Source organism: Helianthus annuus, chromosome 7, assembly GCF_002127325.2.
Source record: "Helianthus annuus cultivar XRQ/B chromosome 7, HanXRQr2.0-SUNRISE, whole genome shotgun sequence".
Lineage (NCBI taxonomy): Eukaryota > Viridiplantae > Streptophyta > Magnoliopsida > Asterales > Asteraceae > Helianthus > Helianthus annuus.
Window position 1 is genome coordinate 139,932,187 of NC_035439.2, and position 18,390 is coordinate 139,950,576.

The 18,390-nt window shown below is 35.7% G+C and overlaps 2 protein-coding genes across 2 annotated transcripts; both read left to right on the top strand.

Moving 5' to 3' along the window:
* Nucleotides 1-4,389: 4,389 nt before the first annotated feature.
* LOC110868793 (protein-tyrosine-phosphatase MKP1) lies at nt 4,390-8,274 on the top strand. Its single transcript, XM_022118049.2, has 3 exons — nt 4,390-4,589; nt 4,870-6,870; nt 7,851-8,274. The coding sequence occupies exons 2-3, from the start codon at nt 4,969-4,971 to the stop codon at nt 7,905-7,907; spliced, it is 1,959 nt and encodes a 652-aa protein (XP_021973741.1). The 5' UTR covers nt 4,390-4,589; nt 4,870-4,968; the 3' UTR covers nt 7,908-8,274.
* A 4,080-nt stretch (nt 8,275-12,354) lies between these two features.
* Nucleotides 12,355-17,813, top strand: LOC110868792 (pre-rRNA-processing protein TSR2 homolog). Its single transcript, XM_022118048.2, has 4 exons — nt 12,355-12,678; nt 15,735-15,823; nt 16,618-16,722; nt 17,400-17,813. The coding sequence occupies exons 1-4, from the start codon at nt 12,495-12,497 to the stop codon at nt 17,601-17,603; spliced, it is 582 nt and encodes a 193-aa protein (XP_021973740.1). The 5' UTR covers nt 12,355-12,494; the 3' UTR covers nt 17,604-17,813.
* The last annotated feature ends 577 nt before the right edge of the window (nt 17,814-18,390 follow it).

Genomic DNA, 18,390 nt, shown 5'->3' on the forward strand with positions numbered 1-18,390 from the left:
GGAAAAGATCAAATAGGAAGTTAATTTTCGCTAGGAAGGATAGGAAGCCATATGATTATGACATGTGGCAAATTTTAAAATAAAGAGAAAGGGTATTTTAGTCAATCCAACTCCTTCTTCTTCCTTTTTCAAAACCCAGTAAATTCAAAAACCCACCATTTTCAGAACCCACCATCTTCAACTATTTCTTCACTTTCTATCTCAATAATCACTACATTATAGTGCGATTTTCATCACCAATCAATGATTCAGAACCCGATCAACGTGTTCTTCAGCTTTTTTTGAAGAAAACCCAGTTTAATTTCATAAAAAAAATCTCGTTTTCCCGGTGATTTTGGAGATAATCACTCGATTCGTTCGATTCGAGCGTTGATAAGTGTTTCTATCATTCAAATTTCGTCAATTGATGAAGAAATCGGCTTCAATCCATGTAAGAAATTCTTTAATTTCATTTTCATGATCTGGGTTTTTGATTTAGTCATTGCGTTTTACGATCTTTGCGGGGGTCCGGGGGCGGCAGCCCCCGGTAGTGGGGTCCCAGGGGCGGCAGCCCCTGGCGGGGTCCAAGGGGTAGAGCCCGTGGCTGGGGTTGAAGATAATCACTTGATTTGTTCGATTAAATTGTTGTACTAAAAACGCATCAGAAAAATTAATTTTCCATAAATTGGCTCATTTCGAAGACAGTAATTCGTAGACAATTCAGACAGTTCACAGTGACAGACAGTTTTATGTGTCCATTGCGTTTTAGAAATAAGAGAGTTTTATGTGGTTTCTGGCTATTGCGTTTTAGAAAAAAACACATTTTTAAGTGTTTTTAGTCATTGCGTTTTAGGTAAAACACATTTTTTAGGTGTTTTCAGTCCATTGCGTTTTAGAATGAGTCATTTTTAAGTGTTTTCTGGCCATTGCGTTTTACATATAAGATATTTCTTTGTGTTTTTGGTGCATTGCGTTTTAGGTAAAACACTTTTTTATGTGTTTTCAGTCCATTGCGTTTTACAAATAAGTCATTTCTTTGTGTTTTTTGTGCATTGCGTTTTAGGTAAATCCTTTTATGTGTTTTCTGGCCATTGCGTTTTACAAATAAGACATTTCTGTGTGTTTTCTGGCCATTGCGTTTTACAAATAAGTCATTTTTTTGTGTTTTTGGTGCATTGCGTTTTAGAAAAAAATGTCATTTTTTAGGTTTTTTTTTTCATTGCGTTTTGCGTAACTGGTGGTTTTTCTATTGCGTTTTACGCAACTGGGTTTTAAATTTTTTTTTTTTTAAATATAGCAATAGTATACTCGTTTTAAAGATAAAAAAACGCTCGTTTTTTTGGTAAAAAAATAATGTCGTATGAAAGAGTTATTAACGTTTAAAACATGGGGGGGAATTGGAGGAGAGAGAAACTATTGGCTTGGATTGACTAGAATGCCCTTGAACAAACTCACGCGCCTTTTTTCTTCCTTTCAATTTCCCTGATTTAATCTTAGCCGTTGATTAACTTAATGGATGGTCAAGATCACTACCTATCCTTCCTAGCCAAATAAACTTCCTATTGTATCTCCACCCATAAAATGTAATTATTATATAGATTTGTATTTTTTTTGTTGTAAAATGTAAATTAGAGTATACATATTAAGGAAATAATAAAAAATAAAATTTGGGTTCAGCGCATTGTCTTTGTGTCAACCCGCGTATATTCATGTCGTGTTTAAGTTCATGTATTAGACACGTCTTTCGGGTTCTGGTTGGTCCCACGATCACAACCCATTTAATACCCACTATCTCCTTATCTAATGTTTAACGTAATGTTTGTCATACCTTGAAAGCAAAATCCAAATCTATTTTTGCATTTTGGTCTAAAATTCACTGAAACAGGGGCGGAGTTAGAGTGTTAGCAAGGGTAACACGAGCTACCCTTTAATTCCGTCTCCGTAGTGTAAAAATATTCCTTAAAATACCTAGGGTTGTGATCGATATTGATGACATCATCGATACGAACTGCGTAATCGAAGGAAATGTAGTAGCACTTTACAACTGTAAATTAGTGTTTATATCTCGTTTAGAAATGATTGTGTTTTAAGATTATCCATTGAGATTGGATAATTATGAATATTATATTATCTTATACTAAAAGGTGGTCTCAAAAGTTTTTATTAAGATTTCTTGTTGCTTTTTTCTGGTTTAGATAAACAATTAATAAAAACTTCATGAACTTTTTCTATATTTTATTTTACAAAAGTTATAAAATCTGCTGGTCAAACAATGCAGAGGTGGATCATATCAAAATTTTAAGATCATAAGATGTGATGTGACGTGTACATGACCCTATGCAAAATTCAATGTTTGCAAAGATCACATGGAAGGTCAAATATTTTGGCTATACAGTATGGTTGAGAATGATGCCACCCGTTACGTAAGCATCACGTAGGATGGGTGTGAGGATAGGACAAAGGAGATGACACTAAGGAAATGAGGGATGGGCCTAATATATATATATATGACTTGTATGTATATGTGTGTGTAAGTATGGTTTTGTCTTGTAGTGGAGCGTCTTCAACGTCGGGGTGTAGACGTTTGGGACGACACCGATATGGGAGGAAATGGGGGGCGGGGCGGCGACGAACCTGGACAGGCTGGGGACGACCCCCACACCCTCCAGTCTTAGATAAACATGTGTTCGGGTTATATAATATTAGTTGTTCAGACATATCGATGTCAAGTCATAAAGTCATAAAATCATTGTTTTGGAAATCGGAGCAATTTGATCGCCGACACCACATTGTTGAGCCGGACTAGACTAGATGTATAATTAACTTAAAATTTTCAAAATTATATGATAAAACATTTAAATGAAACAAAATCCAAATAGAATATATGTAATTTTTGTAAGATTAAATATATTATGTATTAATATTTAATCTATAACCATTATAATCATTTACATAATATAGATCAAAATATATTATAACCTATTAAATAATTAGTTGGTAACTGTTGATGGACCATATTACCCTTATTAACTAATTAGGTTTCTTCCTGGGTGCTTATATAAGGAGAATTATGTGGAGGTTAAAGGGTTGCTCAATTACACAATTAGACACACCCCATTAGTCATAACATCATAATTCGACCTCCTCTACTAACCGATACCCTTTTCGGTTTTTCTAAGTCCCCATCATCAGTCAGCACCCTAAGGAGGAACCAGATCACGATGACAAGCATGTCGAACTCCATTACTGGATTCTCCAACGCACTGTCTGCTGTAACAGGTATGTTTTAATGTTTTCCTTCATGAACAAACAGAACTGATCCAACAATTTTCTCCAACTTAAACTACCATAAAATAAAACACGTAATTTAATAATAAAATAAATCCTAAATATAAATATTGATTTATTACTAACTAAAAAAAATCTAAAAGAATAACATAGGTAAGGTAAGAAATATCATATTTCTCATTCAAGAATTAAAAACACAATTTTCGTAAATCCCTAAGTCGTAAGCTCAAATCAACTATGATTTGTACTCCTCGCCAGCTAAATCTTTCTCTCCGACCAAAACTTTCTCTCCATCTAAAGCGCTCTCTCTCTCTCTCTCTCTTTATGTGTCCAAACTTAATACTCCAGCAACGACCGGTCCATATCATTCAACAATGTCACATCCAGATTCAGTGACTTCACTTTTTGGAATTTCATTTACATGCTCAATCCAATGACGACAGTTGTCCACTAGCAACCACCCTAACCAGCACATCCAATTCCAAAGAAGCTAAAAAGAACATAACCAGACCGTCAACACATACCGATTCCAACCCAACTAAGAAATATCATATTTCCCATTCAAGAATTAAAAATACAGTTTTCGTAAATCCCTAAGTCGTAAACTCAAATCGACTATGATTTCTACTCCTACTCACCACCTAAATCTTTCTCTCCGACCAAAACTTTCTCTCCATCTAAATCTCTATCTCTCTCTCTCTCTCTCTCTTTATGTGTCCAAACTTAACACTCCAGCAACGACTGGTCCATATCCTTCAACAATGTCACATCCAGATTCAGCGACTTCACTTTTAGAATTTCATTTACATGCTCAATCCATTGACGGTAGTTGCCCACTAGCAACCACCCTAACCAGTACATCCAATTCCAAAGAAGCTAAAAAGGACATAACCAGACCATCAACATATACCGATTCCAATTCAACCAGCCAGTCCTATCCAAACCCAAATCACAAATTATGTTTCCCCTACTACAATTTTATCATGAGCACACTTTGATCATCAAACATGCATATATTCAATCCAAGGGTCCATGACCCCATTGTATTTGTTTCATCTTTGGTCAATTAATACCCACTTTTAATAGGGCCATGTCTTCCCACATGAACCCTTTTCACTTCACTTAAATTGGCCCCTTTAGAACTCTTCACATGACTCCACCCTCCTAATTTAATACACACACACACCTCTTTTAGTTCCCCTTCATTCGGTGGTCGTATCAATCAACAAGCATTCAAGATTCCATTTTTCTGCAAACACTTCTTCGTCTTCTTCACGTAGACAACACCCCTCTTGATCTTCCTCACACCCACATCAAAATCGGTAATCTTTTTGTATTTCAAGTAATGAATTTTTTTTATATGTCATGAATTTTTTTTATATGTTAAAACCCTAAAAATTCAGCAGTTTTATATCATTATATGTATGTATTTGTTTTTTTGATCCAAGATCTATTGCCCATATTTTTTTTTTTAATTTGGTTGTTTGATTTACTGATTTTAGCTTGAAAGTTACAATTTTTATAATGGGTATTTGTCTTTTTGGTTAATTATTGTTAATTTATTAATTTTTATGTTTTGGGTATTTTTTGTTGGGCTTACAGGTGATGAATTTTGGTGGTTGTAGCTTAGTAATGTGAAGTTTTAGGGTTTGTGGATTATATTAAAGGTAGATTTTGCTTGTAAGTTGGGGTTTTAGAGGGATGTTAGGGAAGGAAGATGGTGGGGATGGTGGCGGTGATGGGGGCGGTAATGACGGTGGTAATCGGAAAATGTACTGGCGGTCGGCTTCGTGGTCGTCTTCGCGGATGTCTTTGCCGCCACTTGATCCGAACGGAGGTAATAGTGGCGGCGGCGATAGGTTGTTTCCGGCCCCGTTAACCCCTAGGTCAAGTAGCAAAAACCGGTCACTCCTGCCGCCGCTTTCGATTACTAGAAGAAGTTTAGACGAGTGGCCGAAAGCGGGATCGGATGATGTCGGTGAGTGGCCGCTTCCTAGTACGCCTAGTGGCGAAAGGTTGAAACTTGATTTGTCGACGATTCAACGAATCCCGGATAAGAACACGACACTTGGCAAACGAGAAAAGATTGCGTTTTTCGATAAAAAATGCTCGAAAGTCGCTGACCATATCTTCCTTGGCGGCGATGCGGTCGCGAGAGATAAAAGTATTCTCAAACAACACGGAATCACGCACGTTCTTAATTGTGTCGGTTTCACCTGCCCTGAGTATTTTAAAGAAAATTTCGTTTATCGAACGTTATGGTTGCAAGATAGTCCTTCGGAAGATATCACAAGCATATTATACGATGTTTTTGACTACTTTGAAGACGTTAGAGAACAAAACGGGATGGTTTTCGTTCACTGTTGTCAAGGGGTTTCCCGTTCTACTTCGTTAGTAATCGCTTACCGAATGTGGCGAGAAGGTCAAAGTTTCGATGACGCGTTTCAATACGTCAAAAAAGCTAGAGGAATTGCCGATCCGAATATGGGTTTCGCGTGCCAGTTGTTACAATGTCAAAAAAGAGTACATGCGTTTCCGTTAAGTCCGAGTTCGTTACTTAGATTATACAGAATCGCCCCGCACTCACCTTATGATCCGTTACATCTTGTTCCGAAGATGCTAAATTCACCGTCACCGACTGGTCTAGATTCTCGAGGTGCATTTATTATACAAGTACCGTCAACGATCTATTTATGGATTGGTCAAAAATGCGAGTCTTTAATGGAACGAGATGCAAGAGGTGCGGTTTGTCAGATCGTTAGATACGAAAAGGTTCAAGGGCCCGTAGTTGTGGTTAAAGAAGGAGAAGAACCGGCTTACTTTTGGGACGCGTTTTCAAATTTCTTACCGTTAATGGATGATCTCGAGTCGTGTAACGTCATCCCGGGTAAACGAACAGTTGATTCGTATAACGTCGACTTCGAGATTTTTCAAAAAGCGATTGTCGGTGGATTTGTGCCGCCATTTGCGTCATCCGAAACCGACCAGGAAACGCATCTTCCCGCTAGAGAAAGTTCGTGGAGCGTGTTGAGACGAAAGTTTGCGTTTGGGAATATGAAGGAATTCGTTTTGGCTTCTAAGTTATCAAATCTATCACTTGCTTCCAATAAAGTTTCATCTCATTCTATATCTAAAACTTCCGAATTTATAGACGTTAATTTTACTTCCGTCTCGTCAAAAAGTTCCGAACGTAGAGCGGGTCCCCCTAAATGTGTTAATCTAGAATCAAACGACCGTCCAAATGACCCAAATCACGAACCGAAGAACGTCAACGTAACGGTGGAAAATGAATTGGAATACGAGAACGCAAGTCAACAGGTTGTGGCACACGAATGGCCCAGTTTGGTAAAACTTTCGAGGGTTAATCTTGGTAATCTGGACTCACGACGGATGTTAATTTTTACTGGTTCTAGCTTGGGTTCGGGAAATACAGGCGAATGTGATATTTATATATGGGTGGGAAAAGATTTTAGACGTTTGGATAACAGCGTGAATGCACGTGATACAAATGACGGGTGTGGTGACCCACCGGATTTTAACATGAAGGAAGTTGTTAACGAAGTTCTTGCTCGTATGGGCCTGCCGGAGGACACTCGTGTCAAGGTACAAATTGTTTTTAAAATTTTCGCGCTTACTATTATACGGTTATTTGTGAAATCAATAATGCAAAAGGGTCTCTTGTTGTTTAATATATTTTTAGTACTTATATTTTACATGGGGACCGATAACTGATATATCACCGATATTACCTGCATAGATCAGAATTGACTTTTGCTGAACACTTAAAAAGTGAAGTCACTAGGGGTGTGCACGGTTCGGTTCGGTTTGGTTTTTGGGCAAAATCAAAACCGAAACCGAAATGTCGGTTTTTGGTTTTTCAAAACCGTTCGGTTTCGGTTTTTTCGGTTTTTAGACCGGTTCGGTTTTTCGGTTATTTCGGTTTTTTTAAACAAAAGTAAGTAAGATTCAAAAATAAAAAAAAATATAATTCAAAATTTAAGTATCTTTCTTATTTGGTTACATTTAAGTTATTATATTTAATCATTTTAACTAAAAAATGTTTACATAAACCTAACATTCTAATCTATTTTTATGTTTCTTCAAAGTTTTTATTAGGAATTTTTCTTTTATAATACTTTGAAGATTATTTAATTTTTATATTAAATTTTATTATTAGTTATAGGCAATAAATAAATCATCTCAATTATAGATAAACCTCTTAATGTTTTTATTATAAGTACTTAATATTCAAGAATAAAATTAATAATTTCTAATAGCATGGGTTAAACACTTAAACTTAAACATAAAAATATATGTTTTTTTCGTTTCGGTTCGGTTTTTTTCGGTTATTGAAAATGGTTATCCGAAAACCGAACCGAAATGTTCGGTTATTAAAAATCCGAAAACCGAACCGTCGGTTTTTGTTTCGGTTCGGTTTTGTCGGTTATTTCGGTTACGGTTCGGTTATATCGGTTTTCTGCTCACCCCTAGAAGTCACAATGCCCCTTTGAAAGTTTTCGGACAATTGTTAAGAGATCTTATAGCTTTGATTCAGGCTGTCGATTACCGTTTAAACCTTGTAGGTTGTGAAGCAAGACAAAGAGCCTTCGGAGTTTCTCGCACTGTTGAGTTCGTTGTAGCACAGAGTCAATCAGAGGCCCTGCAGTCTTTCATAATGTCTCATTTCGTCACCTTCAACGATATTTCAGAGAAAGATATAGTGGCAGTTTTCTTTTTCGCGAAGTTTTTTAAACGGAAGTTGATCGTTTATCGATATTGAAGGGTTGCGAGGTTCTGGTCGCCTTTTTTTCCTTAACCGTTGGTTCTTTTAGTGGAAGTCTTTTGTATATTGGTTTGTAAGAACGGTTCCAAAGTCGAAAATTACTGTAGTTTTTGCTGCGAAAGTAGTTGTTTCTGTTTTACTTATGATGATGCTTCATAAGTGATTGTTATAGGAGTTGAGTAAAAGTTAAATGGTTTCAAAGTAGTTACAGTTTCCTTTTTTTATTCTTGGCCCTATTTGATGATCAATCATGGAAGTTTATAGAGTAAATTACGATTTTGGCCCTTGTGATTATATCATTTTTACCCTGTTAGCCCAAAAAAGATTTTTTAACATCTGAGCCCCTAACGTCTTTTTTTCTAACACTTTTGGCCCCTAACACTAACCTCATCCATTAAATGTTAGGGGCCAAAAGGGTTAGAAAAAAAGATGTTAGGGGCCAAAATGGTTATAAAAAAAGACGTTTGGGGCTCAGATGTTAAAAAATTCTTTTTTGGGCTAAAAGGGTAAAAGTGATATAACCACAGGGGCGAAAATCGTAATTTACTCAAGTTTATAAATAAAGATCATGTTTTGACAAAATACAAAAATGGCAGCCTCTCCTTTGCTTCAACATAAGTAACTTTAAAAGACTGATCGACGCCAAATTTAAGAGGTTTTGTTTGCGAAATCCAACGAAGAATTTGTTGGTTTTTTGTTTCGTATCCTTTCTCGACTTGTTGGTGCTTTAGTCTGGCTTCTTAGATAGAACTCGATAGTGGTTCAGTAAGAAACCTCTACGATAGTACTTTAATCGAACGATAGATGATGTTCTGAACCCTAAGATAGCAAGCTTATCATGTTTATGTCGCGGAAGATTCTACTGTGTTGTGTCCTCAGTGTAACGGTTGCATGAGCGCTGAGTTCATCTATGTGGTGGGTCATGGTGTTGTTAAGGTGGCGGTCTTGTGACGTATGTTGTAATGGATGATTCGACGAAGAACATATACAACAACCCTACTGTAAACGTTTGACATTAATTGATTTCAACCACCTTTAGAAACTCGCTATAAATTTGTCTACCAACAACCATGTTCTATTCATTAACTCGCCAGAGAAACATGATATCATCTTTTTCATCACACTCATCCCTTAGCTTTATCTCCTTTACATCAACGCTAAATTTTCAACCACCTTTAGAAACTCGCTATAAATTCATCTATCAACAACCATGTTCTATTGATTAACTCGCCAGAGAAACATGATATCATCTTTTTCATCACACTCACCCCTTAGCTCTATCTCGTTTACATCAACGCTAAATTAATTTTTGTTTTTTCATTCATAAACCCATGGTATGTTTTTCACATCCTAAATCACATTTAATTAATTAGTTAAAAATATGATGATTAATTTAAAAATAAAATTAAAAAAGTAACATTAAATACATAAAAAGAGTATTGTTAAAGAAGCAAACAATAAATAAGATATTAAATAAAAGATAAATTAAATTTTAGTGAGCTAGCCACTTTCTCATCACTCATTTGTTTACAAAAATTAATTTCATAATTAGCCGTTTTGATTCTCATTTTACAAAAATTAATTTCTGAGTAAACAAGCCTAAAAACTCGAGAGCTAATCGTTATTGGCTTGGTTAAAAGCTCGAACGAGTCCGAGCCTGAGCTCGAGCCTGAAATAGAGCTCGTTTAGTTAGAGATCCCGAGCCTTAAATACAAAGTTCGTTTAGGCTCGCGAGCCTAATCGAGCCCAAACAAAAATTTATTTATTTTATATATAATATAATAATAATGATGATAACATTTGCGAGCCGAGCTTTGGCTCGTTTAAGCGATACTGAAGCGAGCTCGAGCCGAGTTTTTAGCTTGTCTAAGGTTGTTCTTAAAATAGCTCGAGTCGAGCTTTGGGTTTTACTTGCGAGCCGAGCTCGAGCTCGAGCTCAAATAAGTAGGCTCAAACCGAGCTCGAGCTTCAAGAAAACATGACGAGCCGAGCTCGAGCCCAGGCGAGCTCGGCTTGGCCCGGCTCGTTTACACCCCTATTAATAATCACACCCCCTCTCTATCTCTCTCTATACATATATAGATATATAGAGAGTGAGAAAAGATGTGAGAATAATATATAGGGGTGTGAGAATAGTGGAAAACTTTTACAAAACAATAATGATAGTTTGGGAAGTCTTTATTGGTTCAGGAGGGGGCCGAGGTGTTGCAGGATCAGCAAAATCACCACTTCTTGGCATCGAGCCATTTTATCCCTGATCGGGTGTACTCCCCGGATTGTATTTAAGAACTAATACCGTCCAACTTAAGAGATGAAGTGTTCAAATCCTTTAAGGTGTAGGTATATGATTATTCACTAGTGTTAGTTGTTATTAAAAAATTTATATATTCTTAAAGAGCATGGTCGGTGACCATGTCTTTTGTTTAAAAGGCACCAATCTTCTATATATAAACATCTTCGGTGGAAAAGGAGCCTAAATGTTAAAGTGCTCTATTGGTTGGTGGTGTTTTAGTTTAACAAGAGGTTAACGGTTCGACCCTTACTTCTAATTTCTTTTTGTAAGTGCATGTAATCATGACTTGCTTCTCTTTTCTTTATTGTAACAGTTCATATTTTATTTAGTAAAATTTGAACTTGCACCTAATTAATTAATAAATTATAATCAAGTCATTACTTCTATTATTCTTTAACTTGAGTTCTTATTTTATTTTGTTTTTTATACTGAATATTTAAATTCACACTATTTTTGTGTTGAACCAAATACTATACCACTAAGTCATTAGTGTTTTTTTTTTAAATTGTTTAGCTAAATAAAATACGAAAAAATTATATAGTTTTTTTAGTTAAACGATAAAAAGACCAACGAAAAAAACATGTGTCGACCATGGCTTTTTCAGGCTAGCCCTCAACTTCATATATTTTATACATTCAACCCACATCTTTTGGTAAGTGAAATACCGAAATCTAACTTTTGATAATTGTCAACTTTGACCCCAATCTTCTCTACTTAATAACTTCACGCCTCATCTTCTCCAGCATTTCAATTCTTTGGTTTAAATTACTTTTACGAATTTACACCGCAACGTGTGAGGCATTATACTCTTCTTTATCTATGTTTAACCATGTTAATGTCACGAACGTAACGCGTGTGACAAAGTCTAAAACAATTCATATCACCCAAGAGCGTCACACGTTAATGTCATCATCGTAACGCGTGTAACGAAGTTGCTAATGCGACATTGCCGCCGCAACGCGCGGCACGGGTAAAAATCTAGTATAGACAATTTATAAAAGTCATCCATATATTATTAAAATATTAAAATGAGTTAATTACTGTTTTCGTCCCTGTGGTTTGTCAAAAATCACTATTTCAGTCCATTAGTTTAAAAATTGCGATTTCAGTCCCTGTGGTTTTACTTTCGTAACCATTTCAGTCCATGTGGTTTCACTTTCGTAACCATTTTAATCCATTATTCTGTTAAGTACAGGGATTGAAATGGTTACGAGGTGGACTGAAATGGTTACGAAAGTGAAACCACAGGGACTAAAATCGCAATTTTTAAACTAATGGACTGAAATAGTGATTTTTGACAAACCACAGGGACGAAAACAGTAATTAACTCTATTAAAATACTATAAATAAGCATATTTGTGCTCATGGTTGTTGTATCATTGGCTTTAGGATTTTTGTTTTAAAAAATTGATTTTTTCTTTTTAACTCTAAAGTGTTGATTTTTGGCAATTTAAGTCCAAAGTTTCAATACTTGGTAATTTAATCTCTTTGATCAATTTCAGTTTTCACTTCTAATTCAAAAGTTTCTATCTTTTGCAATTTAACCCAAAGTTTTTCATCTTTTGCAATTTAACTCCAACACTTTTTTACTTTCAACTGTGTTCTCTTATACTTTTCATCTTTCGCAAGTTTTCCGTTTAACATCCCGTTCTAAATTTACAAGTTAACACACTACAACGTGCATGTATGGTTCAACGTTTTTTCATCTATGTTTTCCCGTTTGACAAACCGGTCCCTACGCGTCTATTTTTTCCCCGTTTGATAGATCTATCGCAACACACGGTTCAAAGACTGACTTAGTCATTATTTTCTACGTTTTACACACAAGCTCATCATCATCTATGAAATATTTGCCTTTCATCTAATACGTAATATAACTAACCAAACCCCACCGCATTACGACTTATGGTCATTCTAGTTTCTCCAACATAACTAAAAATCGAAGTCTCTAAAATCCAATTCATCACAACCATCCATCCAGGCCCAAAATTTACAAACTGGGCCTCATCCCCCAGATTTCCTGCGCCCTCATTTACATTCTCAACCAACACTCACAATTTCACAAACTCCCATACTCCATTGCAGCCGCTGCTTCCATCCTAAACTAACAAATTTTAGGGTTTTGCAGAGGGGGTTTGTTTGCAAATTGAAATGGTGGTCCCTACACAACTGACGGCAGAGGCTGTTAATCAGCTCAGAGAAGGTATCGATCTTCTGTTAGGTCGATGGAGTGCGCTTCAGATGGCGATTCAGAACGAATGGGGTGGACGTGACACTCGTCAGAAAGCACAACAGCTTGCTGTTGATGTTTATCATTGGTTGATTAGACCCGCTGGTATTATTATTATTATTCAATACTTTTCCTAAATTAGTTTTTTTTTTTTTTTTATTTCTATGTTGTCTGAATTGAAAATTCATTAGCATGTTCATTTTTAAGTTATTATATTTGACAATGCAATCGGTTTTTGGTTAATCGGTTCGGTTTATTTCGTTAGTGTGTTGGTTTTCGGTTTGGTTAATAACCAAAACCAAACATGGATTAAAGTTTTGCTTGGAAATACATGAAATGGTGATATAAAAGCTAGAAATATATGAAAATGTGAATGATTCGGTTTGGTTAATTTCGGTTAACTGAGGGTAAAAAAAAAAAAAGACTAATACCCGATTTTCGGTTAGGTTTCGTCTGTTTTTGGTTCAGTTTCGGTTAACGCTTGGTAATTGATGTGTTATTGTATGTAATTGATGTTGTATGGTTTTTTACACTTGGTAATTTGTTGATGATTAGCATGTACATTTTTCCATGGATGGGCTCGGTACTGACCGGTACTGAAAATCCCCAAAAGTAGGTACCGGTACCGAATATACCCGGTACGGTTCGGTACCAGTATTTGAGGATAAAAACCGGTAAATACTGGTACCGAACCGGTACCGAAATGTCAAAATTCGGTACCGAACCGGTACCGAAAATACCCGGTTCGGTAAATTCGGTGCCGGTACCGGGTACCATTTGCTCATCCCTAGTATTCCAAATAATTACTTAAAAATGATTTTTAAGTAATTATTTGGAATAATCAGTTTTGAGTGTTTGGTGAATATGGTTAAAACAATGAATGATGGAGAAACATGTAAATAAAATTTGATTGTTGATATAAGTATAAGTTTACCTATTCTTACCGGCTGTTTGGCAACCTTGTGTTGAGCCATTAAGAGGCCTGGCCAATTAAGTGGCATCTGAATCGGTCAACAAACTTACCCATTATGAAGCTCCATGAACCATGAAGAGGTGTCTTTTGAGTGGACCAAACACACACTACCACTAACTGATTTAGAGGTAGCCTCTTAATGGAATCACTAAAAGGCTACCAAACAACAATCAAGTAGGTAGGGGTGAGCAGAAAACCGAAATACCCGAACCGTAACCGAAATAACCGAAAACACCGAACCGAAACAAAAACCGACGGTTCGGTTTTTGGATCTTTAATAACCAAAAATTTCGGTTCGGTTTTCTTGAATGTTAAGTCTTTATAATAAAAACATTATGTGTTCATTTATAATTGAAATGATTTTCAAATTATTATAAAAAAATGTCTTAATAAAAATTTTAGAGAAACGTAAAAATAGATTAGAAGGTTAGATTTATGTAAGCAATATTAATTAAAGAGGTTAACTATTATATCTTAAATGAAAACATATAAGAACGATTCTTATATTTTAAATTATACTTTTTATTTTTTGAATCTTACATTGTTCCAAAAAACCGAAATAACCGAAAAACCGAACCGAACCGACATAAAAACCGAAAAAACCGAATCCGAAAAAAACCGAAACTGAACGGTTTTAAATAACCAAAAACCGACATTTCGGTTTCGGTTTTGGTTTTGCCCAAAAACCGAACCGAACCGTGCACACCCCTACAAGTAGGTTATATATGGATGTATAGTTGTATCTAATGGAAATTGTTTGTTGGTTTCAATTTCCAATTAATCTTTATCTAATGCAAGTTCTTTAGGGTTACATGATGTTTTTTTTGGTAGGGGTGTTTGTATGTACATCTAAAGTTATTATTTGGAATAGTAAGTTTTGAGTGTTTGGTAAAAGTGATTATGGTTATGATCTTTTCATCATGTATGGTTAAAACAATTATTTTGGAGAAATATGTAAAAGTTTTTGAATTTGATTATGACTTTCAAAATTCGAATTTATATTTCCCCTTGGTTTTGATTACCGAAAAACAAACATGGTATAGGTTGATCTTTTTAACCATTAGAAACAATTAGAGTTAATTACATAGTTAGTCCCTGTGGTTTGCACAAAGTAACATACTTAGGTACTAATAGTTTAAAATCACATTCTAGGGTATTAACTTTTCATTTTGTAACGTTTGAAGGTATTAACGTTATTTGTAGGTTTAAAATCACTTTCTATTAGTACCTAAGTATGTTTTTTTGTGCAAACCACAGGGACTAACTATGTTAATACCCTAGAAGTTAATACCTCCAAATGTTACAAAATGAAGAGTTAATACCCTAGAAGGTGATTTTAAACTATTAGTACCTAAGTATGTTATTTTGTGCAAACCACAGGGACTAACTATGTAATTAACTCAAACAATTATGATGGTTGTGGTTTGATGAATATTAGTTTGGAGCTAATGTTCATCATTTTGGAATGTTTGTGTTGAATACTTTAAAACCTCTGTTCATAAGTTTTACAAAAGCTGGTTGGCTAAAAAAATAGGTGAAATCCATGTCTTTTTGATGCATGATCTGTTTATACATATAAGAAGTATGAACCATGGATTAAGTACTATGGTAACTACGTGTTATTCAAGTTTGTAGTCTACTTATATTATATGGCTGGGAGGCGTATATGGTTAGCTGGGTTTTAAAAAGCACGCCTGAGGCGCCCCTAGGCGCGAGGCGCACTAAGGCGCAGGCCTTAGTGCCTCATGACACCTGAGGCGCGCTTTTTCCACAAAGCGCAAGAAAAGCGCATTTTTTGGGTTTTTTGAGGTCTGAGGCGCGCACCTTATGTATTTTGGGTGTTTTTATGCATGAAAGTGTTGGACAATAGGTTTTTTGGCTTGTACATGTAGGTAAAATCATATATAAACCTTAGTTATAACTATATTTTGGATAAGGGATGCTAAAAACTTATGGGATATATATAAAAATTTATATAATCTTTTTCCGCCTCGGGTACGAAAAGCCCACCGCTTTTGCGCTTTGCGCCTCATTTTTAGACCTCGTCGCTTTTGTGCACCTCTTGCTTTTTAAAACCAAGATGGTTAGTTAACTAATTACACATATGATTTTTTGGGATTTCTTGTTCTTAGCCCGGGTGTTACATGCATCTCTTTTGTAACTTATATATAATTTGTCTCCTTCTTAGAGGCATTATACGTTGACGAATTGGAGGATTTACTTGATGATTTTATGCTCTCACTTAATACTGAGATTGATGACGGTAGCATCGAGGAGGTAATACTCTTTCACATAATTGTTTGTACGGTAGATTAGTAGTAATATCATGTGGAATTATATTGTATCTTCATGTTTGAACATCGGAGAGTGTTCACTTTATGTATATTTTTGTCTTTTTGGTTTATTCTCACCATCATTCTCTCATCTTCATTGATGCGGTACTTTAGTAGTTACAACTTTACAAAAACAATAGGAAACGACATAAAATTCTTGGTTATTAAAAAATGTATTAAAGGTTGTAGATGTCTTTAATTCTATGCAGTTAATGCGGTAAAATATCGGATATCGGTAAAGGACCGATATCTGAAATATAGGTTATCTCGGTGAGATACTGGTGGGATATCGGTAATTTTAATATAATGCAGAATTTATATATATAGCAATTTAACACCAACAATTCAGTGATATATCAGTGATATATTGGTTATATCGGTCAAATATCGGTGATATATCGGTTATATCGGTCAAATATCGGTGATATATCGGTTATATCGGTCAATATCGCCGATAATATCGGTACCGATACTTTGACCTATATTTGACACCGATATTTTACTAAGGGACCGATATATCACCGATATCTCACCGATATTAACTGCATAGGTCTTTATGTCATTCACTTGTTTGACTGTAGCGAAGCATTAAACGTTGCTTTAACATCTTTTATTTACTGACCTAACAGTGTTTTAAATTGTTTCTAAGTAGTTGATTGATTGATGATCTCATCTTTAATGATTAGTTACTCGTTTAGCTATTTTCTCATTTAAAATTTCATTTTTATTTGTTATTAGGTAGCGGATAATTTAATGATCATGCATGAAGAATGTTTGGAAGGCAACTTTGCCTCAATTGAACGACTAAGGCAATCAATTCCTGCCGCTAATCATCGCATGCAGGTACTATGTCAAATTTGTTATATCGTTCCCAACCCCCCCCCCCCCCCCCTCTTTAATTGTTACCAGTAATTTAGCTAATAGTGCATATCTCTACATTTGAAACTCTACATTTATCTTATATTAGTTTGTTTTATCTATGCGGTTTTTAAAAACTATAAGTAGGATTGTATCTCGTTGAACCAGTAGAAACTTTGTGAAGAGTAAAATGGCATTTTCGTCCCTGAGGTTTGGCTAGTTTTGCGACTTTCGTCCAAAGGTTTGTTTTTTTCCATCTAGATCCAAAAGGGTTGATTTTTTTTTTCATTTTTCATCCGGCTCGTTAACTCCATTCATTTTTCTCCGTTAAGTCAGTAGTATTTTCGTCTTTTTTGCTAATTTAGAGGGCAATTCGGTATTTTTCACCTAATGTAAAAAGACCGAATACCCCTGAAAAAGACCGAATTGCCCATTAAGTTAACTAAAAATACGGAAATACCCCTGACTTAACAGAGAAAAATGGATGGAGTTAACGAGCCGGATGAAAATGGCAAGATTCTAAACCTTTTGGATCCAGATGCGAAAATACAAACCTTTTGTTGATTTGAAATGTATCTACAACTAGAAAGCTGAATTCGTCGGTAACAACAACATTCTAAATCTAACGATTCAAGTTCAATCTTGTTCATGTAACCTGTCAGGTTGTGAACGGTGGTGATGATGATGATTCCGATACAGCATCAAGTTCAGGTGACGAATCAATGGAGATGTCAGATGAACTGGACCCATCTTCGAACATCTCTGGTATGACTATAAGTGAACCACCACGGGCACAGGCACCAATCGTTGATGCAGATGGCTGGACCGTAGTTTCTTCTAGAAGAAACAAAGGTGGCAGGCCCTAAGTTTGTTGTCTTTAGTATATTTATATTTATACAACTTAATTTTCGGAAGACAGATACTTTATATACAAGTATGTAGTGTTCTCAAGATCTTATGTTGGTGTGTTATATTCAGACAGCTTTTGGTGCTTGTAATTTTAGCTTTTCTCCTATGTCTGAGGTTTTGTCTGATTTGTTTGTTTTGCAGAAAATTCTATATGCTTTGAATGATCATATTGATGTCATGAATCATATATGTATTATATATTTATCTCTACAACCTTGTTATATGCCTAGGCAGCATTGTGTGCTTTTGGTAGCATGTGTCCATCTTAGCTGCCCCTTTGTGTCGAGATTCAAGAATATACCATAGTTTTCTATAGAGTAAAATGCCCGGATAGTCCCTGTGGTTTTGTAAAATAACACTATAGTCCCAAACTTTTGAAAATTACACCGGTGCTCCCTGTGGTTTACTTTTTGTTACTCGGATGGTACCTGGAGTGGATGTCCATTAGTTTACTCCGTTAAGTCCATCTGAAATTACTTTTTTACCCCTCCTTTTAAAAAATATAAAAAACAAGTATGGCTATTCTCCACCTTCATCTCTTCCTTCTCTGTGAACAAACCATTGCCACCACCATGTGAGCCAGCCATCAAGTAGCCAGGGAACCACCACACCGCAAACAACCATGGAAGTTGTGGTTCTGCATCCGAGTCACCTCGACCATCACTGCTACAGCTATGGTTCAAATCCACCATCACCATCGCTGCCATCAGAGCTGGAATCACTTCGGGAGCACTGAAAAAAACA